The sequence below is a fragment of the Euleptes europaea genome, chromosome 19 (genome assembly GCF_029931775.1).
Source record: "Euleptes europaea isolate rEulEur1 chromosome 19, rEulEur1.hap1, whole genome shotgun sequence".
Classification (NCBI taxonomy): Eukaryota; Metazoa; Chordata; class Lepidosauria; order Squamata; family Sphaerodactylidae; genus Euleptes; species Euleptes europaea.
In genome coordinates, this window is record NC_079330.1 from 15,628,283 (window position 1) to 15,653,346 (window position 25,064).

Sequence of the window (25,064 nt, forward strand, 5' to 3'; positions counted from 1 at the left end):
TTCCATGGGGCAGTACTTGAATGTTCTCTACACAGCAGCTGCATACAAATAAGACGTGCTTTCACCATGTTCTGATCCATCAACTTTCTTTGCTGGACTGGGGAAAACAGTTCTGCACATTCCCAGCTTAATAAGAACATAAGAAAAGCCATGCTGGATCAGACCAAGGTCCATCAAGTCCAGCAGTCTGTTCACACAGTGGCCCACCAGGTGCCTCTAGGAAGCTCACAAACAAAACAACTGCAGCAGCATTCTCCTGCCTGTGTTCCAAAGCACCTAATATATTCGGCATGCTCCTCTGATTATGCATAGCACTGACTGGCTAGTGACTGTTGGTCAGGAACTCTCGTTCCCAACATAATTTTGCAACTTTATTAGATCGGTCTGTGTGTGTTTAAATGAAGAGATGTTTAATTGCACAAATGTACATGTGGCACTTTTTAAAATGAAGGACAACATCCGATCAAAAGCATGGGGAATGGATAAAACTTAGTTGCTGGAATCACAGACTCCTCTGTCTGGCAAGGATGCTGGGGTTTGCCCTCAATGGTTTGTGTGGGGAAGGGCTGTAGCACAGTGGTGGAGCATCTGCTTGGCATGCAGAAGGTCCCAGGTTTAATCCCCGGCATCTCCAGTTACAGGCACTAGGCAAGTAGGTGATGAGAAAGACCTCTGCCTGAGACCCTGGTGAGCCGCTGCTGGTCTAAGTAGACAATACTGACTTTGATGGACCAAGGGACTGATTCAGTATAAGGCAGCTTCATGTGTTCATGTGTGTGTTCATGTGCCTTAAAGCACAACCTTAAACCTTAACACATCTCTGATGGATGTCTGAAGGCTAAATCCTGGGCAACTCAATTAAATAACGCCAGACCAAACACTGATCTGGTGGAACCCCACTGCTTACTTGCTTACTTCCCCTCATTGTGAGAACTGACCATTTATTCTGCTTCCTTTCGCTTCCAAGTGAAGGGGGGAGGGGCAGAGTTTCTCAGCAAGGTTTAAAGCACCAACAGTACTGTAGCTCCAATGCTGGAGAAATGCAATTTACCCACCACTAAAGTGCTTTCTAGATCCAGGGCTTTTTTGGTGGCAGTACTCACCAGTACTGAATTTACTCACCAGTACTGAATAGCTGCACCTTTTTTGGGGAGGCTTCTCCTAACGCCTAAGGGGGGAATTGGTGGAATGAGTACTGGCATTTAAAACAACAACATCAACTAAAAAAGCACTCTCTAGATCTATGCAATAAGAACACCAGGATTTACCAGCTGAAAAGGCACAGACAATTCCAACTTCTAGCGGCCACTGTGCCTGAAAATAACACCATGGCCATTTATGCCTGGCTTTTGATGCTCGCTCAAAGCTCTTTTTTTAAATGTGACTTTCAAAATGCCTATTCACGGTCCCTACACAAAAGGAGAAATTCCACCCCCCACTTCCCTGCTCCTTCATTTCTGTTTGCATAGCCATTAGCATGTGCATAGCTAACGCTCCGCTGTTATTTTGCATGGTTCCTCGAGGGGATTCTTCACTTCAAACACCAAAGGTTGCATTAAATGGGCTCTTAAGTAACGCGAAGCAGGTATGGGCCGGCTTCGCAGTCACTTCTAGAACGACTGTTCAGCATGAAAAATTAAAAAAAAAACTATGCAGGGCAAATTCAGCCTGGAACGTGCTGCTAATTACCGTGCATAAATGGCCCATGTCAAAACCTAGTTGAGGCAGTTGTCAGAGGTTGCATGGGGAGAGCGAGGTGACTTCTGACCGGCGGAAAAGGCATGCATAATCAAAAGGAAGCCCTGAAGCAGTCGGCGGGGGGTGACTGTGGGGAAACGTCCCTGCATAAAAGGCCAAAGACAAGGCCCTTTGGGGATCTCCAAAGCTGTTCACAGCATCCCACCAAACTCCAATTTTATGGAACTGACTCAGGGCCTGGACGCTGATGCTTGGAAACTGATTGGCTGTTCCATGCCAGAGCAAAATACCATGTGCGAACAAGTATACTCACTTGCCATAGCTGCAGGAACTTCAGTGTCTAATTGGGATTATTATATGGGTGTTAAATTCAAATAGGAAACTATGGGTGGGACCGCAAGACTCAGAGGGTAAGAAAGCGTGGCCCGCCATCCTTTGACTCCCTCCCTGTTTCTCAAGAAGGCTGTTTGGTTTTCATCTCCATTTAGCTCAGCTAAATCCCCTGCCCCAAGGAACATCTGAGAAAGCCAGTGTGGTGTAGTGGTTAAGGTGTCGGACCCAGGTTCGAATCCTCACTCTGCCATGGAAACTTGCCGGGTGACCTTGGGCCAGTCACACACACTCAACCTCGGCTCTGGCAAGTATTTGGGTGGGAGATCTCCCAGGAATACCAGGGGTGCGACGAGGAGGCAAGTGAAGGCAAACCACCTTCAAACATCTCTTGCCTTGAAAAGCCTGCAGGGTCTCCATAAGTCAGCTGTGACTTGAAGGTAAAAAAAAAAAGGAACATCTGTAATTTCTGCCATTGGTATCAGTTTTTGATCCCTGGGCCAACATGCTTTAAGACTCAGTTTTGTCTAAAATGCAGGATACAAGCGTAATACAGCCAGACCAATATTCTGTTCAGTGCTTAAGGACCCGTTTGCTGCTTAAGAACATCCGACTAACAACAGCTGGAATAATTCCTTGTCTAGGAGACAGCGCTGAAACCCTCATCTCCAGATTCTCTGGGCTACTCTTGCCCTCTCCTACTTAGGCCCAGGCTAGCCTGATCTCGTCAGATCTCAGAAGCTAAGCAGGGTCAGCCCTGGTTAGTATTTGGATGGGAGACCACCAAGAAATACCAGGGTTACTGTGCAGAGGAAGGCACTGGCAAACCACCTCTGTTAGTCTCTTGCCATGAAAACCCCAAAAGGGATCGCCATAAGTTGGCTGTGACTTGATGGCACTTCACACACACACACACCCTGCAGGGCCGTTGTTGCGCGAGTTGCAAGACACCCCCTGCAAAGAGGCTGAAGCCAGGTTTCCTAGCAATGACCCAACCTGACCTGGTAAAGCAAACCACCACCCGCCTCCCCAGCTGGAGGTGCTCGAAAGGCAAGCCCAAGGGTGGCCGCCAAAGCACGCAGTTCGCTCCCCTCGTCGACGTGCAAACCCAGCGGCTCGCGTTGACACCTCTCGGCTCTCCCAGGACCCAGGGCCGCCACTTCCCCTCCCCGCTCGCCCCCACCCCCCGGGGGGAGCGATAAGGAATGTTTGCTTTGGCAGCCCGCCCCTGCACCGCTGGAAAGACAAGGGATTCTTGCTCTTCCCTCTCCATCCTCGGCTCTCCTCCTCCTCCTCCTCCTCCTCCCCCCCCCCCCAGATCCGCCAAGCCAGGGAAGTAGCAGCCCAGGCAACAACCCCCCCCCGTCAAGGGTCTGCTCCGGCGCCTTCTCTCCCCACCCCCAGCCAGGCGCTGGAGCCGCAGCTGCCTCCCTCCTGCTCCCTCCCACTTACCCCCCCCTCCCGGCCGTCTATAAAAAGCAAAGTCCGGCTTGGCAGGAGGAGACGCGAGCGAAGGGGGGACGGAGCCAGCCAGCCAGCCAGCCAGCCGTCGGGTTGTTGGACGGGCGGTCTCCGGGGGCTCCCCAAGTCGACCCCCCGCTGGGTCCCCGAGAGACGGGGCAGAGAAGGGCCGCTTTCCCCCGGGGGGAGGGCGGCAAGGGGTCGGGGGGGGGTCGCCATGGAGCTGGGCGCGGCGCGGCCGCCGGCCGGCGACATCGCCGACCTCAACAGCCAGGACGCGCAGACGGTGTGCGAGGCGCTGGGCCGCTACGAGGAGACGCTGCGGGGCGCCGTGCGGGAGATCCACGTGGACATCCAGGTGTTCAAGAGCGGCGTGGACCGGCAGGTGGCCGAGGTGCTGCGCCTCGCCAGCCCCCTGGCCCACACCGTGGCCGAGCTCCAGCACGAGAACCGGCGCCTGCGAGCGCACGTGGAGCGCCTGGACGGCCAGGTGGAGGCCCTCCGCGCCGCCGCCGGCCTGGGCGACGGCGGGACCGGCGGGACGGGCGGCGCCGGGGGCCGCTTCTCCAGCCACGCCAAGCTCGCCTTGTCGGCCAAGAGCCAGGTAAGAGGCGCGGCCGCCGCGGCGGGAGAGAGCCCACCCCCGACGGGCGGCAGGCCGGGCGGCCTGGGGAGGGCTGCCGAGAAACCAGGCTCTGGGCTGTAGAGTCCGGTTAAAAAACGAAAGCAGCACGCCAATTTCAACGCAATACAACTATATTAAAAGTGCAAGGTGACACGCGAATACTTCCCTCTAAGAAACGACGGACAATATAGGTACAGTATATGCACAAATATACAAATTAGACTCATAGATTCTTCTTTCCAAGGTAAGTACACTTTAGATCGGTGATGGCGAACCTTTTAGAGACCGAGGGCCCAAACTGCAACCCAAAACCCACTTATTGATCGCAAAGGGCCAACGCGGCAATTCAACCTGAATACTGAGGTTTTAGTTTGGAAAAAAACAAAACATACTTTAACATCTTTTGCCTTAACAGAAAAACACAATAACGGAGCTTTCAATGATACAAACAACTTTCTATTGAAAGGTAAAAGTTTGCATTTGGCAATCTTTTGAACAATAAATGTTTGTTCAAAGCCCCTAAGCTGGCGGACGGGGAGTCCAGGGAAGGCAGACGCGTCGGCTGCTCAACTTACCTGCGTGTGCCCACAGAGAGGGCTCGGCGTGCCAAGTCCGGCACGCGTGCCATAAGTTCGCCAACACGGCTTTAGATCATATTGTATTGCAATTCTGCAATATTGCAATTCTGCAATACAGTATGATCTAAAGTGTACTTACCTTGGAAAGAAGAATCTATCCGTCTATTGTATTGCGTTGAAATTTGTGTGCTGGTTTTGTGTTTTAACCTCCGGGTGCTAGAAGGAGATCTCTTGCTGTTACAACTGATCTCCAGCCGATAGAGATCAGTTCCCCTGGAGAAAATGGCCACTTTGGCCATTGGACTCTATGGCACTGAAGTCCCTCCCCAAACCCTACCCTCATCAGGCTCCGCCCCCCAAACCTCCCGCTGATGGCAAAAAGGGACCTGGTAACCCTAGGCCTGGGCCAGCCGTCTGTGACCTCGACGAGGCAGCCGCGTAGGGTCGCCAGGTCCCTCTTCGCCATCGGTGGGAGTTTTTGGGGGCAGAGCCTGAGGAGGGCAGGGTTTGGGGAGGGACTTCAGTGGCATAGAGTCCAATGGCCAAAGCAGCCATTTTCTCCAGGGCAACTGATGTCTGTCGGCTGGAGATCAGTTGTAATAGCAGGAGATCTCCAGCTAGTACATGGAGGTTGGCAACCCTACCCCCCAATGCAATTTCTGCCGCAACAGAGGCGCTCGCAGATGCTTTGCATGGCTGCAGTCGCTCCCCTTTGAGTTAGTAGAAAAGGGCAAGAGTCCAGTAGCACCTTAAAGACTAACAAAAATATTTTCTGGTAGGGTATGAGCTTTCGTGAGCCACAGCTCAGTTCTCAGATACTTCTTCAGAAAGCTCATACCCTACCAGAAAATATTTTTGTTAGTCTTTAAGGTGCTACTGGACTCTTGCCCTTTTCTACTACTGCAGACAGACTAACACGGCTACCCACTGTGAATTACCCTTTGAGTTAGGTCGATAAGAACTGGTTTGGGCAGGAGAGACTTCTGTTTGGACTTTTTACCATTTATGCATGGGAGGTTTTGCCTTGGATTTGCCGCTCTGCAGATTCACATCCCCCCCCCCCCAATGCTCAAAACTCTAAAATTAACCCCCGCACAGAGTTTTAAGAATGCAGATTGGGCAGCCGACTTATGGCAACCCCTTTTGGGGGGTTTTCATGGCAAGAGACTAACAGAGGTGGTTTGCCAGTGCCTTCCTCTGCACAGCAACCCTGGTATTCCTTGGTGGTCTCCCATCCAAATACTAACCAGGACCGACCCTGCTCAGCTTCTGAGATCTGACGAGATCAGGCTAGCCTGGGCCATCCAGGCCAGGGCAATATGCATCTAGAAAGCGGCAAATCCAAGGCACAGCCTCCCATGCATAAATGGCCCTTGCTGTCTTCGAAGCGGATTTGAAAAACTGGCTTTTTGCGGCATCAGATTGTAAACAGCCTTGAGTGGAAAGTCGCTCTATAAAGGGACGAAACGAGGAGGAGGGTTGAGTGATTTGCAAAGCGGGGCTCTGTTGTTGAGTGATTTGCAAAGCGGGGCTCTGTTGCAGAGCCGGCTGCAGGCCTGGGAGACTTGAGGGTCGAGGACAGTGGGCAGTGAGCTGTGCAGGGGCGGCTTTGCTCCCCACCGCCACCTTCTGAACCGTCCTGTCTGAAGAGCAAGGCTGGGTTTGTGGAGCCGCTGTTGGATAGAGAGGGGGTGGGGAGACGGCCGGTGCGTAGCATCTGGGGTCAGCTCAAGCTTGATTTGACCTATAACTACTGATATTTTTTTTTTGGCAGTCCACGTATCCATAACACTCTCCTCCAACACATTTCAAAGGAATCTACTTTCTTCCTATCAGCTTTCTTCATTGTCCAGCTTTCACACCCATACATAGTAATAGGGAATACAATGGCATGAATTGACTTGATCTTGGTGGCCAGTGACATATCCTTACACTTCAGAATATTTTCTAGCTTTCATGGCTGCCCTTCCCAGTCTCAATCTCCTTCTGATTTCTCGGCTGCAGTCTCCCTTTTGGTTGCTGATGGAGCCAAGGAATAGATAGTCTTCAACAATTTCAATTTCCTCATTGTAAACCTCATTTTAGCTTCTAGGGTCAGTTCAGGCTTCATTTGATCTCTAACCCACTGAGTTGGGGTTTTTCTTCTTCTTTTTGCAGTCCAGGGTCTCCATAACACTCTCCTCCAACACCACATTTCGAAGGAATCCATTTTCTTCCTAACAGCTTTAAATACCTATTGGGGCAACACAAAAGGCACGGGGTGGGGGGAGTTTCACTCTGTTTAGGCCCCAGTGTTAGAGGCACGTGTTGAGGTCTTGTTGAGAAAACCTTGGCTGCTGGATCGGGCCCGCTGTTCGTCTTGTGGAGCTTGCCCGTCTTGGTGGAAATGTTGGGGGGGGGGAGGTGAAGGAAGAGGAGGCTTCACTCTTTCTCTTTCTTGGAACAAAGAGGGGAGGGTGGCTTTTGCCCAGCCAGAAAGCGAAGGGGGGAGGTCAAAGGTCAGGGCAATCGGCTTTAGCTTCTTATTTATCTGAGTTTCTGAGCATAGGGGGAGTTGTGTTTAAACACAATGCCACATTTGACCCCCGGAACTGCTTTTTGTGAGAAGTTTATTCTCTCCAAACAGGAAGTAAAAAGTAAGCACCGCTGAGCTTGTGGTTGTTGAAGAACCAGAACCAGCCCCCTTTCCTTTGGGCCTGGGTCTTGGATGGGGGGGGTGGCCTCAGGCACCGCTCCTCATCTTTGGTGTCATTTCCTTCCAATGACTTCAAGTGCAGAAATGCTCTCCAAGGGTATTCAGTGCGGACTAAAATGAAATTATGTAAATAATATATTGTATTTTATGATTTAAACATGAAAACAAGATGCTATAAATTAATGAATGGGTTCAATCTCAACATCTTTTTATGGAGATGAGAATGATGATAAAATTGATTATATAGAGTATAACAGAACTCAAAACTGACTGTTTAAGAAAAAGTATGTTTAGCCTGGAAGAATTGGATGTCCATATATGGCCATCTAAAGTAGAGCAACTGAGCATGTGCAGTAACATTCCTAAAACAGTGCAGCAGTGCTGCTACTCCAATGCATGGAGATTTTTTAAGACAGCCCCTTTTCAAGGTGATTAAAACAGTATAAATACAGGCAGGGAAAGGGCTAGAATTCAGACCTCTCACAGAGGGTCTCAGAAGATGGTGTCAGTATGTATGGCTTTACAAATATATTATTCTAGAGTGTAAATTAGATACTTTGAACTAAATCAGACTTCTTTAACTGTTACATTTTAAGTGGATTTTAAAACTGAATAGTATGTACAACTTGCTTGCTTTACTGTATACATTGTTACTGAATTTTAAGACTTTGTAATACTTGCATATACACATATATATATATACAATTACATTGGAGCACATCAATAAAAAGACTTATTTTTTAAGTGAGTAAAGTAGTTGAGTCCTGCTTAGTAGGTGACTAACTGAATAAGATAACATACCACTTCTCAGGAAGGGGTCATTTCTAAGAGCATAGTCACTCGAAAGGCACTGACCCGCTTCAACTGATTCTCTTGTGGGGCTGGGGCATTGAAATACCAATGTTTACTGGAGTAGATTTTGCCAGTCTGGGTAGATAGAGAGCTTCTTGGCATAGAGTTTGGCCCAGGATGAGGCCTTTGGCAGATGAAAGGGTCAGATTTTATGCGCAAAGTGAGAGGGGCTGAGATTCCAGTTTCCCAGAAATCACACTTTCTCCATAGCCCCAGACACAATCAACTTAGCTAGCTACAGTTAAGCAAGGGTACAAATGAACACATGAAGCTGCCTTCTACTGAATCAGACCCTTGGTCCATCAAAGTCAGTATTGTCTACTCAGACCGGCAGCGGCTCTCCAGGGTCTCAGGCAGAGGTCTTTCCCATCACCTCCTTGCCTAGTCCCTTTAGCTGGAGATCCCGGGGATTGAACCTGGGACCTTCTACATGCCAAGCAGATGCTCTACCACTGAGCCACTCTGCACATGCTCAGATTCTCTCTCCTCCCTTTTCTTATTCCTTCGGGGCTCTAAAACGGATCGGCCCCTTTTAAAATAAGGCATGGGAAAGGTATTTTGTGTTCCTCTTTCAAGGCACGGAAGAGCGGGAGCTGCTGAACGCTCGAATTCTGACTAGTGTAGGAATCAGCCAGAGAATTTGGGGTGGGGGGAGAACGGGATGATTTTAAGGACAAACAACTTCATCAGCCTCTTTAAATAGACCACTAAGTGTCTGGCCCAGGTGTTGTGTTCCTGCTTCTTATAAAGCTACACTCTCCAAGGAGCAGCTGGGTTAGCCGATAGAGCCAGGCGGTTCCCTCTGGGAGATCAGTTTGTTCTCTTGGGGAACATTTGCCAACCCTTGAACATATGAAGCTGCCTTATACTGAATAAGTCAGTACTGTCTACTCAGACTGGCAGCGGCTCTCCAGGGTCTCAGACAGAGGTCTTTCACATCACAATTATCGCCCAGTCAGCCTGACATCAATACCAGGTAAAATACTGGAGCAGATAATTAAACAGATGGTCTGTAACCACTTGGAAAGAAATGCCGTGATCACTGACAGTCAACATGGGTTTCTCAAAAACAGGTCATGCCAAACTAATCTATCTTTTTTTGAAAGAGTGACAAGTATGGTAGATGAAGGGAATGCTGTAGATGTAGTGTACCTTGATTTCAGTAAAGCCTTTGATAAAGTCCCCCATGAACTTCTTGAAACAAAGCTAGTAAAATGTGGGCTGGACACTGCTACTGTTAGGTGGATTGGTAATTGGTTGACCAACCGAACCCAAAGGGTGCTCATTAATGGCACAACTTCATCCTGGTGAGGAGTGACCAGTGGGTTGCCACAGGGGTCTGTCCTAGGACCGGTACTATTTAATATTTTTATAAATGACTTGGATGATGGGATAGAGAGCATGCTAATCAAATTTGCAGATGACACCAAGTTAGGAGGGGTAGTTAATACCAGGGGATAGGGTCAGAGTTCAGAATGACCTTGATAGACTGGAGAACTGGGCCATAAGTAATAAAATGGATTTCAGTCGGGAGAAGTGTAAGGTACTTCACCTAGGGTAGGCAGAAACAACATAAGGCACAGGTACAGGATGGGAGAGAGTTGGCTTGACAACAGTACATGTGAAAGAGATCTGGGAGTCTTAGTGGACCACAAACTGAACACGAGTCAACAGTGTGATATGGTGGCTAAGAAGGCCAATGCAATTCTGGGCTGCATCAATAGGAATATTGTGTCTAGATCAAGGGAAGTAATACTACCACTGTATTCTGCATTGGTCAGACCTCACTTGGAATACTGTGTCATTTTGGGCTCCACAATTTAAGAAGGATGTTGATAAGTTGGAGCGTGTCCAGAGGAGGGTGACTAGAATGGTCAAAGGTCTGGAATCCATTCCCTATGAGGAGAGACTTAGGGAGTTGGGTTTGTTTAGTTTGGAGAAGAGAAGATTGAGGGGAGACATGATAGCCATGTTTAAATATTTGAAGGGATGTCATGTTGATGAGGGAGCTAGCTTGTTCTCTGTTGCTTCAGAGACTAGGACACGGAGTAATAGATTTAAACTAAGAGAAAAGCGATTCCACCTAAACATTAGGAAGAACTTCCTGACGGTGAGGGCTGTTCAATGGTGGAATGCACTGCCTCGGAGGGTGGTGGAGTCCCCATCTTTGGAGGTCTTTAACCAGAGCCTGGCTGGCCATCTGTCGAGAGTGCTTTGATTGTGGGATCCTGCATGGTGGGGGGAGGGTTGGGGTCACTGGGGACATGGGGGGGAGGTAGTTGTTAATTTCCTGCATTGGGCAGGGGGTTGGACTAGATGACCCTGGTGGTCCCTTCCAACTCTATGATTCTATGATCACCTACTTGCCTAGTCCCTTTAACTGGAGATGCCTGGGATTGAACCTGGGACCTTCTGCATGCCAAGCAGAGGCTCTACCACTGAGCCACGGCCCCTTCCCACATTGCAGGCTGGGGGGATGTGAGTCTTAACGTCTTGTCCACTGAGTGCATGCAACTGGCACTCTTCTAACACTCCCAAGTAGCTGAGAAACGGACTCTTGGGGATGGAAGTTTGTTTTTGTTAAACCTGAGAAACAGAATGGAAAGGATATGAAGCCAGGGCGAAAGGAATGGGCAGTACGGATGCAGAGAGAACCCTGCTGGGCTGGTGAAAGGGCCCACCTAGTCCAGCATCCTGTCCCCGGCACTGACCATCCAGGTACTTCTGGGAAGTTCACAAGCAGGACATGAAAGTGCTACCCACCTTCCTCTGGTTATCCCCAGCACCTGGGATCCAGTGGTGGACTATTTCTGAGCTGGGGGTTGTCTTTAGGTATCCTGGTTAAGAGCTGTCGATATAACCGCCTGTCCTCATGCGCTAAATTTGTCTCATGCTCTTTTTAAAGCCATCTGAGCCGGTGACCGCACTCACATCCCGCGTAATCAAACTCCATATGTTAGCTGGGCATGGAGTTCCTTGAGTTATTTCTGCTCTGTGAAATTGACAGCCCTGGGCGGGGGGGTGGGAAGCAAAAGCCTCACCATGCACAGCTTTAGAAGAAGAAGAGCTGGGTTTTATATGCTGATTTTCTCTACCTTTTAAGGAGAATCAAACCGGCTTACAATCTCCTTGCCTTTCTCTCCTCACAACAAACACCTTGTGAGGTAGGTGGGGCTGAGAGAGTTCGGAGAGAACTGTGACTAGCCCAAGGTCACCCAGCTGGCTTCATGTGGAGGAGTGGGGAAACCAACCCGTCTCAGCAGATTAGAGTCTGCCGCTCATATGGAGGAGTGGGGAAACCAACCTGGCTCAGCAGATTAGAGTCTGCCGTTCATGTGGAGGAGTGGGGAATCAAACCCAGTTCTCCATATTAGAGTCCACCGCTCCAAACCACTACACCACTGTTGCAAACACCTCACACAGCCCGTTTGGACCTGGGTCACTACCCACTTGGCTTGTGGTCAATGCACATGTTTGGGGGCAGGGAGTTCCTTTCTGGACTAGCACAAAGACAGACAAGTCCCCCTCCCCATGGAAGCAGCCAATCGGTGATTAGTTTGAGGGTCACAGCAAGATGCTGCTCCACCCATAGCCATTAGCTGCATTATTAACCAGAGGTGATAACCCTGCTGGTGCCTCAGTGCTTAATTATTCCGATGTAAGGGGAGGGAAGTCAGGGGTCCCTGCTCTTGCCAAGGTGGCGGACTCTGTCTCTAGTAAGTCTCGTGAACCCAGGTTCAACCCGTTAGCGTGGTTACACAGGAGAGGCTGGTTGAGCATGGCTAACAATGCAGACGGGTCCTTGGGGAGGGGCTGTGGCTCAGTTTGTAGAGCTTGGCATGCAGAAGATCCCGGGTTCAATCCCTGGCATCTCCAGTTAAAGGGACTAGGCGAGTAGGTGATGTGAAAGACCTCTGCCTGAGACCCCAGAGAGCTGCTGCTGGTCTGTGTAGTCAATACTGACTTTGATGGACCAAGGGTCTGATTCAGTAGAAGGCAGCTTCATGTGTTCATGTGTTACAGCCGTGCCACCAGGACTTGTTGAAGGGCTACAGTTGCGCTGTAAGCCAGGGCTGCAAATGCTTTCCAAAACCAAACAAATCCCTTGTGGCAGCCGTTCCAGCCTGTTCCACCTTGGCTGCATTTGGAGTTATATCTAGAGCCCCTTGTCCTCCTAGCCTGGGCCTGTGGGGTTATTACTACAGCCTGTCCCAATGACCCTTGCTGATAGGGACAGTCCTCCAGCATGGGCTCTGCAGTCAGGTCATCTAGTTTCTCACAACCAGTGCAGGACCGTCTCGGCTGGAAGGCATGTTTTTCGGGGATGCACCCCACGCTCTCGGTTGTGCCTGACGTGTAGCATGGCTGGGTGGCGGGGAGGGTGCCGTCCGGACCTGATCTGAATCGCCAAGCGGCATCTGCCGCTTTTCAGCCACCAGCCTCTAAATCCAGGTCAGCGGCCGTTTCTTGGCCCGTCTCACGTCTCCTCTGTACATCTCCATAACCAGAGCTTGTTCTCTCCCCTTCCCCCCCTCCCCCGGCCGCAGCTGCTGCGCAGAACTCCTCGATGGTAGGAAACCGGCACGGCTGTTTGAGTTCAAGCAAAGGCAGCACGCCGGCGGTGTGGCGTGTTCCAGGTGGCTCTCGCTCAGAGCTGTCATTACCACTTACCGGTGACGTCACCCCGGCAGCTGGGCCTCCTGACCGCTCAGAGGAGCGCAGGGGGGGGGAGGGTGCTTGCAGCTGGAGTTGTCTCAGACTGCCATCAGGCGCAACCGCGGCCGGCGTTTCCATCATGAAGATGAATCGCTTTTTGTGCAGAGCGGCGCTGGCTTCTATCAATCAGAGCAGCTGCGGCTCGGCTCTGGGTTTTGTTCCCCGAGGCAGATGCCGTATCCGCAGTTGCGCCGGTGACCTCGAGTGGGTTTCTGGTGGCCAGAGCTTGCCGGGGGCTTTGCCGCGAGGGCTGAATTCGAGCCCCGCGGCCTCGTCACGTAACGGGATGTGTGCCACGCTTGGAGTGGTAGCAAAACTTTGTGTGCTGTACTGAAAAAGGTCAGGCCGACTTGGACAGCAGAGCCAGCCCTGTTCTCTTTGAGCTGCCTCAAGATGGGGTCATGCTCCTTGGCAATGGTTAACTCTGCCTGTGGGGGACTCCTGACGTCATCCAAGGCTCCCTTTGGAGTCTGTGGTTCCAGCAAGGGATGGGAAAGAGATGGAGAAAGGGTTGGCTTGGATTGTGCTTTTTTTTTTTTTTTTACTTTCCTGCCTAACCTTAAGATTGTGTCTTTGGGATGACATCACTTGAGAGCTGAGTTCAGTCTAGGTCAAGTCTGGCTGGCTGCTGTTGCTTCCAGCACTGTGAACATGAACACATATGAATTCTGCCTTATAATGAATCAGACCCTTGGTCCATCAAAGTCAGTATTGTCTACTCAGACCGGCAGCGGCTCTCCAGGGTCGCAGGCAGGGGTCTTTCACATCACCTACTTGCCTGGTCCCTTTAACTGGAGATGCCGGGGGTTGAACCTGGGACCTTCTGCATGCCAAGCAGATGCTCTATCACTGAGCCATAGCCGCTCCCCTTGAACAGAGGTCTCTGGGTTGGATCCTAACCGTAGGAGTGGAGATTATTTGCTGCGTTCCTCTCCTTTCTGCAGTCCTTCCTGACCCACGGAATCTAGATTCAGGGGGTTGCAGGACTCTGTGAATCGATAGCCGTGCAGATCAGAGGACTACAGTGGCAGCAAGGGAAAGCAGGATACAGCTCACTTATGTCAGGATACAGCTCACTTATGATGACCTGAAGAGTTTTCAAGGCAAGAGATGAGAAGAGGTAGTTTGCCATTCCTTGCCTTTGTGTAGCAACCCTGGACTTCCTTGTTGGTCTCCCATCCAAGTATAAACCAGGGTCAACCCTTCTTAGCTTTCAAGATCTGATGAGATCGGGCTAACCTGAGCTATCCAGATTAGGGCACCTCAATTGTAAGGGAGCAGAATCACTTTCTGCTCTCTCTTTCATCAGAGGGACATGAATTTGAAACATCACAGGTGCTAGCCAATTAGTCCTTTGTACAGTCATCTTCTGCCGCAAATCGGCAGAACCACTTTTCCTGAACTTGATCCTGGTGAGGAAATTGTTCGATTGAACGCAACAAAGTGAGAAAGCTTCCGTCGAGAGTTGACCACTTTGGTTATGTTTGTATACAACCCCAGGTGCTGCTGCATAACTGCCCTCTTTCATGAGCACCATAATGCATTATATTGGTGGTGTTACTGGCTCCCTCTTGTCTCCTAGAAATGTCCTTGGATGTGTCCATCGCCAGCCGGTCCCATTGCACTCAATCCACAATTCCATTTGTTTAGAGGTGAATGAAAGCCATATTCGCAAATCAAAGCATTACCTTGGCGGGGACTTTTTGAATAAACATCTGACCGAGGCTGCCAGTTGACCGCTGTGAACCAGAAACACGGACTTCCCTGTGCTATACAGATAATCCAGGGTGCTGGACAGACAATGAGGAGCAGCTGTGTTTTCATCTTGGCAGGAAAGAAATCAAGCGCTGGATCAGTGGGACTGGCTGAATTGTTAAAGTTCAGTGTTTGCTGTGATAACTCCTTAATAAGAGAGTTTCCTGCCTCGGATTTTAGTCTCTCTGTGTGTTGATCAGTCTGAGAAGTCCTCTGCTGGCAAGGACCTCTGATCGTGAACAAACATAATTGTCAATAAGACCTTTCCTTGTCTCACAAGCAGACTAGAATCATGGTTGGCAAACTGTGAACCTTCAGACAACAGTTCCCTCTGGGCCCCTTGCACATTCAGAAGAACACACAGAAGAAGCTTGATTCAGAATAGGTACACGGCTATTATTTCCCAGGGCAACTCAGATCCTTGGAATTTCATACTGCTCTCGACAACCCTATCCAAAAACCCATGCTTTGGCGGTAAGCAGTCACCAAACAGTTTGTAGCGCTAGTGTATGCAGCTAAGCTAGCCTAGTGCTGTTGAGCACAGGGTAGCTCAGTGGCAGAGCATCTGCTTGGCATGCAGAAGGCCCCAGGTTCGATCCCCGGCATCTCCAGCCAAAAGGATCAGGTGGTAGGTGATGTGAAAGACCTCTACTCGACACCCTGGAGAGGCCCTGCCAGGCTGAGTAGACAATGATGACCTTGATGGATCAAGGGTCTGATTCAGTATTAAGGCTCCTTCATGTGTTATTTTCCAGGGATACAAATTGTAGCTGCCGGTCTGAGACTTTTATGCTGTGGGTCAATTTAGCAGAGCCACGTTCACATCCCTGCCAAAGACTCAGGGCCTGCTAAGAGATACGCCATTCCTGGGTCCGCTCCGGATCTTGTCAAGCAGACGTGCTTTTGTGGGTGGGGGGTGTTGCCAGTTGAAACTTGGATTCCCAAGCGTGTGGTGGCCAATTTGGATTGGGACAGTGGGGGAGAAGGGGCCGTAAGCCTTGACCACGGCATTGTTTCCCAATCTGAAACGGCCCCAGGGAGTCACTCTTTGCCCAGTTGGGGAAACTGACAGGTAGCCCATCTACTTGCTTTAATGATACTATTCATATGGTGAATTCGGCCCTGAACAATGTCCCACTGAGATCAAAATAAAGAAAAAGAAAAAAAAGGAACTATCTAAATAGCCCATAAGAAAATTAGTATTTTTAAATCTTGATTGACTGGGGAAGAAATTTGGCGACTGCCAATGTAGTACTAAAATCCACCCCTGCTAAAAGAACCCTCAGATTATCCAGTTTAGAGACAGATTCCCAAATAAAAGGCTTTATCCATCTGTTTCTAGCCTCGTTGAGCAAGTCGCAGCTAAACAAGGAATGCTGAAGAGTGTCTATATGGCCAGAACCACATTGACATACTCTCTCATAGTACGGTACCCTATTTAAACGACCCAACAGGTAGCCCATCAGAAAACATAAATTTCCTAAATGATACAAATAGCAGTTCCACATGGGGCCATTTCCAGGTCAAGAAAACAGTTTAGAGGGAAGGTTTGCAGTCCTGATCTAACTACATGTCTGGGAATTTGAATTTCAGCTAGGAATACCTGGAATGTCTCTGCTTGATAGGACCCAGGTGGACCCCAGAATAATGTATGACGTAGCGAGCTTCAATGCGTGATCATTGACAAACTTGTATAGTAAGAGCCTTCTTGAACACATGAACACACGAAGCTGCCTTATACTGAATCAGACCCTTGGTCCAGCAAAGTCAGTATGGTCTACTCAGACCAGCAGCGGCTCTCCAGGGTCTCAGGCAGGGGTCTTTCACATCACCTACTTGCCTGGTCCCTTTAACTGGAGATGAACACATGAAGCTGCCTTATACTGAACCAGACCCTTGGTCCAGCAAAGTCAGTATGGTCTACTCAGACCGGCAACGGCTCTCCAGAGTCTCAGGCAGGGGTCTTTCACATCACCTACATGCCTGGTCCCTTTAACTGGAGATGCCGGGGATTGGACCTGGGACCTTCTGCATGCCAAGCAGATGCTCTACAAACTGAGCCACAGCCCCTCCCCACAGCCCCTCATTCTTATACCTGAGTGAATAGCAGATGCATGGACTCCACCGCTGGAGAGAGTTCACAGAGCCCCCCCCCCCTTTCTGAGCTGCAGGGTGTTAAAATGGAAGAAGGAAAAGCAAGCCTGGGCCTTCTTCCTCTCCCACGGTGATTGTACAGAGATCTCCTACGGCATTCTCATGCTGTATATTTTTTGTTAAAAATTTAAAGATATAGTCACATCCTGCCTGTAACCATTCAGCTCTCCAGACAATTTCCTACACAGACACACAAAATATATCGAAAGCCCCACATTTACATAAATAGTCACTAAAATCAAAACTCCCGTTAAAAAAAGGTCAGTAACTCAATAGCCGGTGGGGGGGGGGGGGACAGTTAAAAGATGAAAAGTCGAAGCTGACTTAATGGCGATCGCGTGAGGTTTTCTAGGCAAGAGACAAACAGAGGTGGTTTGCCATCGCTTGCCTCTGTGCAGCTATACCCTAGACTTCCTTGGTGGTCTCCCATACAAGTACTAACCAGGGCTCACCCTGCTTAGCTTCAGAGATCTGATGAGATCAAAGACTATTTATTTACTTGCTGTCAACAACCTATCAGGTTCTGTGTATCACTGAAGGGAACGAATTCCGCAGTTGGGTGTCGCATCAGACGGTTGATCTCTTCCGTGGGAATAACTCTCAGCCTCTCTTAAAGCCACCGAACGCAGCGGCCGTCAGCCTTGTGGCAGCGAGTTCCATAAGTTACAAGGCAGTTCAATCAAATTTTCAATCAATCGAATGTTATTTCGTTACAATGTCAGCTCTGAATAAGAATACAAAGTTAGGCTAAAATAATAAAAGTCGATGGTTCTGGGATGATTTGAAGAAGAGGAGGAAAGGTCGTCTATCGGGAAAGGTTTTCAGTCAGCCATACGAATCCCTAGACCGGAGGCAAAATTTGGCTACTTGAGTGGTTCTCTCCCGAGAGGAGTCTGCTAAGAGAAGGGAAACTTTAGCTTTTTCCGATCTCCCAGGAAAGGATGACAATATGGGGAGAATGTCCTGCAATCTTATGTCATTGTAGAAGGGAAGTTGCACAGAACATATTCTATTATTTCCACTTTCTCTGTGTTGCATGGGCATAATAGTTGATGAAAGGGACTATGGAGATACCCGCCTACAAGGCAGTTATTAATTCCTTTGCTCAGTCACCCACCCCTCATGTTACTATACTGCTTGTAGGGATACAGATGTGCTGTTTGGGGCAAAGAAGGGAATATGAATCTTTGACAGTGGAAACTGGACTAGCGGCTACCTGTGTAAGGTTTCTTTTCTAAGGACTAGACAAGAAGGACCGTATTGGTTTGGAATAAAGGTTTGTCTAGCTTTAGCATCCACTTCGCCGAGGGATGTGATTTTTGCACCGGATTCTTAACCGTTGCTTCGGTGGTGAACTACGCGTGCGCACCTCCTCACGTACAAGAGGTTGTGGACCAGGACAGGTGTTTTGCATGCAAAATGTCTCAGGTTCCTGGTGGAGAGCCACTGCCAGTCTGAGTAAACAGTACTGGAGCTGATTGGGCAGTTCAGTATATTAATTGCATGGGTGAGTATCTACAAACAGAGGCTGTTAGAACGACCAGCATAGTCCTTCCGCTGCTCGGGTCTTTGGCTGCCTGATAGTTTTTTTGCTCTGCACAGACAGTGCGTGCAACTTTCTTGCCCCTCCAGTGTGGTGTAGTGGTTAAGAGCGATGGTTTGGAACGGCGGACTCTAATCCGGAGAACCGGGTTTGATTCCCCACTCCTCCACACGAAGCCAGCTGGGTGACCTTGGGCTAGTCATTCTCTCTCAGCCTCACCTACCTCGCAGGGTGTCTGTTGTGGGGAGAGGAAGGGAAGCCGGTTTGATTCTTCCTTAAGTGGCAAAGAAAGCTGGCATATAAAAACCAATTCTTCTTCTTCTGCCCCCATCTCGTTATTCTGTTATCCCTTTTTTTAGAGTATGGACTTGGAGGATCAGAATGACTCAGAGAGCAGGAGGGTTTCCGATTTCTCCATCGTTGAAAATGGACATCAGCCATCAGGAGGTAAGAAGGAAAAGTCGCTGGGTGAAATGGATAGGTATTTTTAACAACTGCCTGCAATATCCAGCCCATGAGAATATCAAGACAATCTTCGGGGTGATAAAACTTCCTGGATCTTAAATTATATGGTTATTGCATGGTTCCTTTTAAGCGCAGGGCAAGGGACATGGCTCTGTCTCCATGCTTTCTCTGATCCCTTCTGTTCTGGAGATGAGACCGGAATTGATGCAGGGTGGCTTCCTACATTGTTGTTTTGATTTTTGAACGTTTATCATGCCTTTGACTTTAAAATTAAGGTAAACACTTCCCAAATCTCTCAGAAAGGTAATGAAAAAGTTTTTCTTTTTAAGCCACAGCTATTCCCCCCCCCCCGATATATTGTTAACACGATGCAAAAAGCCATGCAAATGTGAGAAAGAGGCCCCTGCGGGCCCATGATCCACAGTTGAGTCTGTGAGCTGGGAAATGTCATGTGTCATAGTGGACAGCAGCTTGCAATTTGGGGTGGAGTTTTTGTGCTGTTTTACTGTCATGTTTTCCACAAATGGCCATAAATGACAATGCTGTAAGGGAAGACAAATGCAAAAAATAATAATAATAATAATTGTGAAACAAAACTTTTAAAAATAAATGAATCCCAGAGTTTTGCAGTGAATACAGAGCGCAACCAGGCGTTGAATTCTCACGCCGTCTCCCTATTTGTTTTGTTTTTTAATTTCAGGCCTGGCCAAACTTGCTCCGGAGCCAGCCTCCCCTCTTCACCTGCCTAACGCGCCCCCTGAGGCACACGCTCCGGCAGTGAGCTCACGGATGCCGCACCTTCCAGTTACCGCGGTAACCAGAGTATCGGAAGCCTTTTCGGGAGAAACCTCTGGGGGCCCGATTGCGCCGAGCGTCCCCGGCGGGCAGCCGAACAAAAGCCACAGTGAGGCTGTGTCAAAAATGTCAAGCCAAGCAGGTAAAAATGCAAGAGGCCCCCAAAGGGAGAGTCAGACAGGTGTAATCCTGGCTCATTGCAAAAAAAAACAAACCCAGCCCCCAAAAAGCTTTCTGAGCTTTCTCCTTGACAAAGAGTTTGCATTATGGTGCGATCGTAAGCAGAGTTGCTCCTTTATAAGTCCATTGAAGTCAGCTGGCTTGGAATGGTATAACTCGGCTCTAGACCGCAGTATTAGCGTTAGAAACCAAACAAACACAGCTAAGGCGGGAGGGAATTTCCATACCTGGTTTTCCTAATAAACTAAATCTAAAGAGTACTGGTGGGGGTATTAGAAATGAGATTTGATATTGTCAGGGCTTTGCTGCAGAGGGGATGAGGTGGCCTCCGGAGAAGTTCAAAAGGGCAGGGTTTTTGCATTGTGGATCTCCACTGATGGGAGAAGCCAGACCTACAGGGCTGCAAAAAGGGGGCTTTGTTTAGGGGGCGGCATCTTGTAGACACACAAGGTGCAAGCCTGAATGGTCCCGCCCTCCCTCCCCTGGTGGCATCACAGAGGAAACACTCACAGATGTGCGTTGGATGCAGGATCCTGGCTGAGTAGCACTCTCTTCAACGACCAATTTGCTGTGCCCCAAACCATCTCTGAGACAATTCCTTGCTGCAGTGTGGGGCAGTGTCCTGATAAAGAGGTCAGAGGAGGGTGGGGTGCTCGTGAACACTGTACTATCTTGCTTGGTAAAGGTCCCCTGTGCAAGCTCCGGGTCATTCCTGACCCATGGGGCGACATCACATCCCAACATTTACTAGGCAGGCTTTGTTTTACGGGGTGATTTGCCAGTGCCTTCCCCAGTCGTCTTCCCTTTACCCCCAGCAAGCTGGGTACTCATTTGACCGGCCTCGGAAGGATGGAAGGCTGGAAGGCTGAGTCCACCTTGAGCCGGCTACCTGAAACCGACTTCCGTTGGGATCGAACTCAGGTTGTGAGCAGAGCTTGGGCTGCAGTACTGCAGCTTACCACTGCACTTAAACAATTTTTTAAACACGCTGGAAAGTTAGTGGCTTTTCCTCTTCCCCTCCCACAGTGAGTGCTGTGAAGAGCTGGAGTTCAGGTTCTGTCAGGACAAGCACCTCCATCACCTCAGGTAAGGTGATTTTGTTTGGCTCCCCCTTTCCTGGCCCTTAAAAATTCAGTTTCCCTGGCTACATCTTGGCGATGGATTTCTGCTCCAGTCAGGAGGACTGGTTGCTAGGCCAAAACAGGTTGCCACACACTCCCGCAGTCTCGTCGCCCAAGCAGTTGAGAACTCGTGGAAGCCAAAGGGACCATGATTTTTGCAGTGATTTTAGATGAAAAACATTTTCGCAAGCTTTTTTTTTATTGCTTTTTTCTACTGCTACAGACAGACCAACACGGCTACCCATCGTGATCTAACATTCAAACAGTACCGGCGAAAACGCACGGTCGCTTTAGCCTCCTTTATTCCCTGTTTCATCCAGGATTCAACCAGGATCGAACACACTTTCGGCAAAACGCATGCGTTCGATCCTGGATGAATCCTGGATGAAACAGGGAATAAAGGAGGCTAAAGCGACATGTTTGTAACCTTTAGATCCCACCCTTTCCCAAGGTATCCAGTGCGGTATTTTAGCCTCAGGATGACCCTTCGAGGTAGGTCAGTCTGAGCGAGACTGATTCCCTAAGGCCAACACATGAGCTTTGCAGCTGAGCAGGTCATCCTGTGTCCAGGGCCAGACCCTGCTCTGTGTTGGACTTTATGGATTGTATTCATGACTTGGTTCATTGGGTGCTGACTCTCTGGCATGATATTACTTCACCATCATGATTTACTGCAGTCAGAGACCATCTCAGAAGTTCCACTGTCAACTTTGCAGATGGTTACCTGCTGGAGCCCTCTCCAAGGAGGACACGGCGGAAGGAAACTCATGCCTTTCTTTTTTTTCTTGTGCAGAGAAATTCTCTTCCGTCACAAAGTCCACATCAGCCACGAGCTACGGAGTGACTGACGGGACCCAGGCTAGCGAGAGGTGAGCCTGCTTGGAGGGCAAGTGGCGACTTCTGTGGGGAAGGGGCTGGAATTGACTAGACCTTGACGCAGGTTTGTATGCACAAGTGTAGCCTTCTGCTTTTACGCTAGTTCTGTGGAGCGCTAGGGATCATCTGCTGCTGCTCCGTTTTCCTCAAATATTTGTTGATTTTTGCCAATTTTTTTTTACTACAATTTTTAGCACTACAACCAGCCAGCACGACCTAGTCCCCAAAGCCCACTCCCCACCTCCGACAGCCCAGCGGCCAGTGGAAAAACGGAGAGAGTTGGTGAGATCTCAGACGCTGCCCCGCACTTCGGGAACGCAGGCCAGGAAGGCGCTTTTTGAGAAGTTTGACCAGGACCGTGGAAAGTATGTTGCTCTTGGGCCCGATCCAGCGGCTTAAATTGAGGGTGGGGGTGGAAGGTGGGCCAGATCCTGAGAGCAGCATGAAGTTTGGGACAGCTCTATACAATGGTGGGTAGGGGGGCAAATTTGTGAAAGCATGCACTGGTACTCCCCTCCCCCGCCACCAGCTTACACAGTTCATCTGGACCAGTCTAGGATCAGAGCTTGTGTGTTTTCACTGTTTGGTGTAGTGTTAATGTTGTTTTAATGTTGGACTAAGACCCAATCGGCCATGGATGTCACAGGGTGACCTTGGGCCCTTCTTTTGCAGTCTAACCTACCTCGCAGCATTGTTGTGAGCATAAAATGGAGGGGAGGAATGGAGCATAAATAGGAGAGGAATGGCAAGAAAAAAATGTGATGAATGATGATAACTCTTGCAGACTCTGTAAGCAAAGCCAAATTCCCTTCTTCAAAGACTGACCAGTAATCTCCTGCTTTGTGCAGAGGCCAGTGCAAACAAAGCATGCAACGTAGCCTCAGTGTGAATAGTTTCACACATCAGCGAGCCATGATGGGAGGTGTTTTGGTTTTGTGTTGTTGTTTTTTTGCCAGAGTAAGGGGATGTCTGAGGCCAGCTAGCTGAGCAAAAGGAAAGAGGGTTGCGGTGTGGAGATCCTGACAGTGATAACCCCAAGAAGATAACCCCAAGGCGGATGGCCACCTCCACAGGGTGGTCCCTGTGTGGTTGTGCTAGAGGCATCCACGGTTATGTAGGGAACCGAAGGACAGCCAGCTGGACACTTGCGAACAAAAACAGCTGTGCTGCTGACACGCTTGCCAAAGCCGAAGCCTCCCAGGGCTGTCCCTTCTGTCTCTTCCCCGAGTGATCCTTTTCTTAAGCAAGCCAAAGTGCCAGTGGCAGAGAGCAGAGGAGAGAGCGAGCATCATGGGAATAGGTGGTGCTTGCACTCTTAACCTTCCTTTTGACTACTTTTGCCTAGGGGGAAAGGGGAGGTCAGGCCTAAGCTGAAGCGGTCGCAGAGCTTTGGGGTTGCCAGCGCCAGCAGTATCAAGCAGATCCTCTTGGAATGGTGCCGCTCCAAAACCATTGGCTATAAGGTAGAGAATCCCCTTGCGTCCTTCTTAAGATTTCAGGGGGGTGGGGGCTAGAGCTCTGCGGCATCTGCCCTGCACAGGCTCAGGACTGGGCACCCGGCTCGCCTCCCAGCACCCTTTTATTTGGTTGGAACAATTGTGCTTGAATTCTCCTTGCCTTTTCGCAGCACCTCGACCTGCAGAACTTCTCGTCCAGCTGGAGCGACGGGATGGCCTTTTGCGCTCTTGTCCACTCGTTTTTCCCCGAAGCGTTCGATTACAACGCCCTCGACCCCGCCAAGCACAAGGAGAATTTCGAGATGGCATTCACAACAGCAGAGTGAGTACCGCAATTCTCTTGTGGAGATAGCAGGCCGGTTGGTTTATGGCAAATTCACATGAACACGTGAAGCTGCCTTATACTGCATCTGGCCCTTGGCCCATCAAAGTCAGTATTGTCTACCCAGACCAGCAGCGACTCTCCAGGGTCTCAGGCAGGGATCTTTCACATCACCTACCTGCCTAGTCCCAATGAGCCACAGCCCCTCACCAGGGTGCAAATGGCTTCTCGTTGCATCAGCAGAGCCAAACAAGAGAGTCTGTGCGAAACACAACCCATAAAATCCCTCCTCTGGCCTTTTTTAAAAGGTAGTATTTAGAGCAGGCAGCCCTGTTCTTGTTGAGTCTGTGGGTGATTTTGGACTGTTGAGAATGGGAGGTGGGAACCACCACAGGCTCCCATGGAGGGTTGGGGCCAGTCGCAGAATGTTGAGAGGTTCAAAGCCATGTATCTTCCTATGATGGAGGCAGCTGCTTATCAGCATATGTTCATGGCAAACACAAAGATGAGTCCCCCTGGATTCTTCTGAGCACCTCCTGTTCCAGTGAGGTAGAATCATAGAAGAGTTGGAAGGGGCCGTACAGGCCATCTAGTCCAAACCCCACCCCCCCAGCTTAATGCAGGATCAGCCTAGAGCATCCCTGACAAGTGCTTGTCTGGGACTGGCTCATGCTAATGCTTTGGGGAAACAGCAAGTAGGCATAAGGAAACTCACTGACAGATGTCATGGTGCCCATGGGCCAGCGTGGTGTAGTGGTTAAGAGCGGTGGTTTGGAGCGGTGGAGTCTGATCTGGAGAACCGGGTTTGATTCCCCACTCCTCCACATGAGCGGCGGAGCCTAATCTGGTGAACTGGATTTGTTTCCCCACTCCTGCACACGAAGCCAGCTGGGTGACCTTGGGCTAGTCACAGCTCTGTTAGAGCTCTCTCAGCCTCACCTACCTCACAGGGTGTCCGTTGTAAGGAAGGGAACGTGATTGTAAGCCGGTTTGAGTCTCCCTTAAGTGGTAGAGAAAGTCGGCATATAAAAACCAACTCTTCTTCTATGTTGGGGGTTGCTGATTTGCCGCATACAGGTGCTATTTGGGAAGGGGATGAAATAAGGCTCCAAGGAAACCCTCTTAAGATGGTGGCCTTGTAGAGAGCCAGTCTAATCAGGCTCCCCTCCTTTGCAAATTCCCGTTTCCCTCTTGATTTGCCCTGATTGGCTGCCTCTGACCACTTACTCCCCCCCTTGTAGGAAAATGGCCAATTGTGACCGCCTGATAGAAGTGGAAGACATGATGGTGATGGGCCGCAAGCCAGACCCCATGTGCGTCTTCACCTACGTGCAGTCCCTCTACAACCATCTCCGTCGCTTTGAATGAAGCTGGTAAGGCCCTCCTCCACCCTGAGAGGACTGTGAGGATGAGAACGGGGCTGGGCCGCAGCTCCTCTCGT

At 49.7% G+C, this 25,064-nt stretch overlaps 1 protein-coding gene across 1 annotated transcript; it reads left to right on the plus strand.

Moving 5' to 3' along the window:
* The first annotated feature begins 3,704 nt into the window (after positions 1-3,704).
* On the plus strand, positions 3,705-25,039 carry SMTNL2 (smoothelin like 2). The gene is made up of 9 exons (XM_056864880.1): positions 3,705-4,093; positions 18,767-18,854; positions 19,573-19,809; positions 20,874-20,933; positions 21,762-21,837; positions 22,039-22,209; positions 23,190-23,307; positions 23,472-23,623; positions 24,865-25,039. Exons 1-9 carry the CDS (start codon positions 3,707-3,709, stop codon positions 24,989-24,991), a joined length of 1,416 nt encoding a protein of 471 aa, XP_056720858.1. The 5' UTR covers positions 3,705-3,706; the 3' UTR covers positions 24,992-25,039.
* The last annotated feature ends 25 nt before the right edge of the window (positions 25,040-25,064 follow it).